The 6035-nt window shown below is 38.0% G+C and overlaps 1 protein-coding gene across 1 annotated transcript; it reads left to right on the top strand.

The window, feature by feature from the left end:
* The first annotated feature begins 3517 nt into the window (after positions 1-3517).
* LOC113301162 (60S ribosomal protein L4-like) lies at positions 3518-5781 on the top strand. The gene is made up of 2 exons (XM_026549928.1): positions 3518-4693; positions 5440-5781. The coding sequence occupies exons 1-2, from the start codon at positions 3590-3592 to the stop codon at positions 5551-5553; spliced, it is 1218 nt and encodes a 405-aa protein (XP_026405713.1). The 5' UTR covers positions 3518-3589; the 3' UTR covers positions 5554-5781.
* Positions 5782-6035: the final 254 nt, after the last annotated feature.

Raw genomic sequence — 6035 nt, 5'->3', positions numbered from 1 at the left:
ATACCATCATTCTCAAGAAAACATGAGAAAAGACCTCGCCGCTATGGAGAACGGGGAGGAAAAACTTTCACCAAGCATAAAAAGCTTTTATGAAGAAGGCTCCGAACTTTACAGAAGGGAAGAAGAGCATGAAACTCAATTCTCCACCTTAAGAGGAATTTTATAGGAATATAAATTCTCGGAAACCGAACAACGCTTCCAAACCCAAAAAAGTCAAGGCGCAATAAATAAAATGACGGAAATCCCGGAAGACGACGATAAAAGAAAGAGAAAGACATTCTCTGTCTTAAGAAACCTGTGGACAACCAACCGGCGCCTCAAGTCCAACAGGTAAAAGCACACTAAAAGTGCAAACGTGGCAAAAATCTCGGACGTGGTGATAAAGACGGGACGATTATGAAGTTTTCTTCCCATCATGTCCTTGGCAAGTTGCAAAGAAAATGAGCAAAATGTGAGGGTAAATTACCCGATGGCCACGTGTCAACATCTCAAGGGATGGTCTCATGACAAGGTGATGAGATAAGAGCATTGAATCATATTCTAAAAAGGTGATTTCGTCTGAATCGAGACGCCTGCTACAACGTTACATGAATGACGCGTGTAAGGAGTGGTCTAATCTACTCAAATGGTCATGTCTAAAAAGAAGGACTGCATTTAATGAAGGATCAGATGAGGCGTGGACGAATCTACATCGTATCAGAAGGCTCGGGTGATCTATACTATAATCTAAGGATGAAGCAGCACGAGGTTCCCCAAGGAAGAGCAACACGATGGCATACGGAGCGAGATGACTCGGAAGGAGAACCAAGCAGGTAATCACGAGGTATAGTATAGAGCTCGTCCGAAGTAACGAGAAGATGTATGATACCTCTACCAGCTCGGCGAGGCCAGGCCTTCACGAGTCTGATTTTCCTATAAATACCAGTCCATGTAGAAGGAGATGGACATGTAATTTTAGATGGTCTTTCTACAGAGAATTCCTGAGAGAGATTTAGATAAAGAGCAAGTGAGAAATCTAAGTGATATTTGTAGCTCTTTCAAGGGTAAAACCTTAATCAATAAAGAAAACATCTTCTTTCCCGTGGACGTAGGTCTTCACGGCCGAACCACGTTATATGCTTGTGTCAATCTTTACATTTCATGTTCGATCTTTACATCTTGTTTATCTTTGAATCTTGAAAGTTAGTAGTTTTATAACCTTTAGATCTACTTGGATGTAGCCATCAGAAAAGATGCAACTACAGCATCACCACATGTATGCTTCCCATTGAATTCCTTGATATCAAAGACACGTTGGTATAGATTGGAATAGCGTGCAGATACCAATGACAATTTGCACTCCTACCACACTTGACTGTGTACCTAAGTCTATCATTCTTAACCTTCGCAACTGTATAATCAGATTTGCTGCAATATTTGTTGACAGCTAAGCGAACCTCATCAACATCACCATGAAAAACTTGATCAACACTTTTAAAAATATCCTCCCAACCATCAGATAAAAGAGGTTTTAATTCCTCATGACCTTCGGCCAGGTATTTAATCTTTGAAGTCTCAGTGAACCCACTACATGATTCATTGTCACTGAGCGACTGCGTGGAAATACCAAATGAAGATCTAGAAGCACCAACATTAGAAGCCTCCTCAATGAACAAATCAAAATGTGACAATTTCTTTGAACAAGAAACAATAATTAGACCTTGAAGAGCAAAATCACAATTGATGAAAAATTTATCACAACCTTCGCCATAACTAAATCTTATGTTCCAAGGAGTCAAGTTTCTCCAATAATCACAAATATATATTTTCTGGTCACGAAGTATCGTATCTAAAGAAACTTCCAATGGAATAACATCCCCATTGTAATACACAACTGCATAACAACCGGAGAGGGTCATACTAAACCTGGAAAACAAAAATGAAGGTTCACATAAACAAATTAACACACACAACAAGCTGAACTTCATTCCAATAAGTGAACACCTAAAATTCTTAATAAAAAAAGGAGTTCATTCCAACGTATGAACAACTAAAACACTTAACAAGATAAAGGTTCATTCTTAAAATGAATACCTTCTTCTTAACAAAATAACAAAGTAAAAAATAAACAAAGCAGCATGAATACTTTTTCTTAAACAAAATAATGAGTTCATTCTAAAAAATGAAGCCTTAACAGAGTTCATTCACATTTGCTTTTAAAATCAAACAACAAACTAATCTACAATGCATAAACTTAAGGTTCATTCTTAAAATGAAGACCTTCTTCTTAACAAAATAACAAAGTAAAAGATAAACAAGCATCAAAGAATACTTATTCTTAAACAAATAATAAGCTCATTCTAAAAAATGAAGTCTTAACAGAGTTCACTCACATTGCTCTTAAAATCAAACAACAAACTAATCTACAATGCATAAACTTAAACATGATTCGTAAACACACTTTAGGTTTTGTTAGTTCACTAAACCTAATGAACTCCTGATAAGAAGAGAAACATAGCCGATCTACAAAATTACTTCAATTAAAAATACAATCAGAAAAGGAATTAGTATGAATACTCACCAAAAACAAGAAGAATTCAGATCAACTCCAAAAATTAACTCCAATCTTCAAATATCAAATCAACTCCGTAAGAAATCGAATTAAATCAGATCTGTAAATCTTCGAAAACCAAAATCAACTCAGTTAAAATCGAATCAATCTTCTAAAACCAGAAACCAACTGCGTAAATCAAATTAGTCTTCGTAAAAATGACTTCCTCGTTAATCTGCTATAAATCGAATGAATCTTCGTATCAAAAACAAAATCAATCTTCGTAAACCCTAGAAAAATGGTTCTGCAGCAGCAGAAAACAGACGACAGCAGCAGATGAAGTAGGAGAGAGAAAATAAAACTGATTCTGGTTTTCTGATTATATACAGTAGTAAATGGGTATTTTCGTAACAGAAAAAGAATATTCCATGTGGTTGGAAAAAACCCTAGGACCAAATGTTAATTTGCAGGACCAAACTATAAAATATGTTTTTAAAATGGACCAAACATATAGTTGACTCAGTCAACGGGACCAAACTTTCTTTATTATATTATTTCTAGGACCTGTTAGTATTTCCCACTGTTTTAAATTGGTGACCACGGTTGCTTGCTCTTCTGAATGACCCGAATGAATTGGTGACGGGACAAACCTGGGTAGGAATTAACAGTCGGACAATGCTACGTTGACACAAGGTTTCAACCGTGGAAAATCCCGGTATAAACAACCCCGTGGGACCCCAACATGAGTTAGCAGGGGGTGGGCATTACCTACCATGGGTCCCGTATAACATGTCTCTACGGGTATTTTCCACAGGATTTTACCTCCGGTGGACTAAGCATTGTTGTTAACAGACCAGTTTTCAACATTTCAATCCAACGGATGGGATGGAGTATTTTAATCCAGCGGTTTGTATTGCTCAGAATCAAAAGAATGCAACCCTACTTCTCTCGTTCTCCCCCCATCGTCTCGTATAAAATCCCAAACCCTAAATTTATTTGTGAAAGCCGTCGTTTCACTTAAAAAAAAACCCGTTCTTCATCTTCGCAAACATTTCAACAATGGCAGCTGCGGCGAGGCCTCTGGTTTCGATCCAGAACCTGGAAGGAGATATGGCTACTGACGGTAGCACCGTTCCATTACCAGATGTGTTGAAGGCTGCAATCAGGCCTGATATCGTCAAGTTTGTCCACGCAAACATGTCAAAGAACAGTAGACAACCCTACGCTGTTAGCAGGAAAGCTGGTCATCAGACTTCTGCTCAATCATGGGGGACCGGTCGTGCTGTTTCTCGTATTCCTAGGGTTCCTGGTGGTGGAACTCATCGTGCTGGTCAGGGAGCGTTCGGTAACATGTGTAGAGGTGGTAGGATGTTTGCACCAACACGAATCTGGAGAAGGTGGCACCGTAAGATCAATGTTAACCAAAAGAGGTATGCGATTGTTTCTGCATTAGCTGCTTCTGCTGTTCCTTCCATTGTTCTTGCTCGTGGTCACACTATTGAAGGTGTACCTGAACTTCCTCTTGTTGTCAATGACTCAATCGAAGGTGTTGAGAAAACTAGTGCTGCTATTAAGGTTTTGAAACAACTTGGTGCTTACGCTGATGCTGAAAAAGTTAAGGACAGTGAGAAAATCAGACCCGGTAAAGGTAAAATGAGGAACAGACGTTATGTTTCTAAGAAAGGTCCATTGGTTGTATACGGAACCACCGAAGGATCTAAGATCGCAAAAGCATTTAGAAACATTCCTGGTGTTGAAATTGCTAATGTTGAGAGACTTAACTTGTTGAAACTTGCTCCTGGAGGTCATCTTGGTAGGTTTATCATTTGGACTAAGTCTGCATTTGAGAAATTGGATCCGATTTACGGTTCATTCGAGAAATCCAGTGAGAAGAAGAAAGGATACGTGTTACCTAGATCCAAAATGGTTAATGCTGATCTTGCTAGGATTATCAACTCTGATGAGGTTCAGTCAGTTGTTAGACCTATTAAGAAGGATTCTAAGAGAGCACCGATGAAGAAGAATCCTTTGAAGAATTTGAACGTTCTATTGAAATTGAATCCTTATGCTAAGACTGCTAGGAGGATGTCTCTTCTTGCTGAAGCTCAACGTGTTAAGGCTAAGAAGGAGAAGCTTGAGAAGAAGAGGACCAACATTTCAAAGGTATATTTCATTTCTGTTTTATTATTAATGAAAGTGGTTATTTGTCTTAACTCTAAATGCAATCCTGTATTACTTTTGAATGCAATCTTATGCATAGTGTTATACTTGTGTTTGTTAATGATTTTCTAGTGAATAATTGCTGATTCCTGACTCTCAATTTTAAAAAAGCAGTGTGGCAGTGTATGCATATTCCGCTGGTTGATCCATGATATGTTTTTGTGTTTGTGTGCACAATGTGTTGGTAATAAATGTGGATTTGTATAGTTCGCTGGTTCGTCTACGAAACATATCTGGATTTTTTCCATACTAATTTGTTATTTCAATGGAACTGGAGCATGATATTGTGGCTACACATTCCCTATAACTTGAACGGAAGGTGTTCTTACACTGTTGTGTCTGGAATGCTATTTTTTGTGGCATGATCTAGTGCTTCGTTTGTCTTTAATTCACTACTTGCGAAGTGTGTCGTATGACTTCCTTCATTTTGGCGCGAGTGAGACACACCCGTGTGGTTGGTCATTATGTTCGGTATTTCAAATGTGCTAGTATCCACTAACATCTAGCCTATGTCATGTTCTTATAAGCAAGTTGTCATGTTCTTCAAATGATCTTTTTTATTTATTTTTTTGAATCAGAATGGTGAGTTTATGTAGTATGCTCGTTCTTTTTTTTTCTTTTTTTTTTTGTTGAGAACTTTGGGGTTGTTGAACTTGTTGGGCTAATCCTGTTCATATTTGATTCTGCAGGAGGAGTCTGCTGCAATCAGGGCTGCAGGAAAAGCTTGGTACCAAACTATGATATCTGACAGTGATTACACCGAATTTGATGTCTTCCAGAAGTGGCTTGGAGTGTCCCAGTGATTACGCTAGCAGTTTTGTAGTTTCTTCTTTTGCTGGATTTTCTTGAATACCTGTATTTCCTTTTGAACTAGATATCTAGTGAATTTGGTTCAATTTTCTGTTTCAAGGCAAAGAGACGGGAAGATGAATTTTGATCTTTAGAAACATATTATGGTAGCTGTCTTATTAAGTTTTAGAGTGCCAGTACTTTTTACTGCTTATAATCCTAGTTTGACTTCATTTTGTGCCTGTGTTTATCGTGCTTTTCATTTGGTAGACTGTTTTTCATCCACTAGTCCTCTGTAACCATTTGTTTCTTGCCGTTCTTTTAACAAATTGTAGTATTGTCTGTTCTGGAGGTTCCTTCGGGAACCTAGAGTACCAGCACTATCATTACATGATCAGTAATACTCTCTGACAATCAAAATATTGTACACTATGTTGAGTAGTCAGAGTGCTACCGAATAAAGGTGCACTGATGAAGGTGTCCTTTGATTGTGATG

The sequence above is a fragment of the Papaver somniferum genome, chromosome 8, assembly GCF_003573695.1.
Source record: "Papaver somniferum cultivar HN1 chromosome 8, ASM357369v1, whole genome shotgun sequence".
NCBI lineage: Eukaryota > Viridiplantae > Streptophyta > Magnoliopsida > Ranunculales > Papaveraceae > Papaver > Papaver somniferum.
This window is presented reverse-complemented; position numbering and strand designations above follow the sequence as displayed.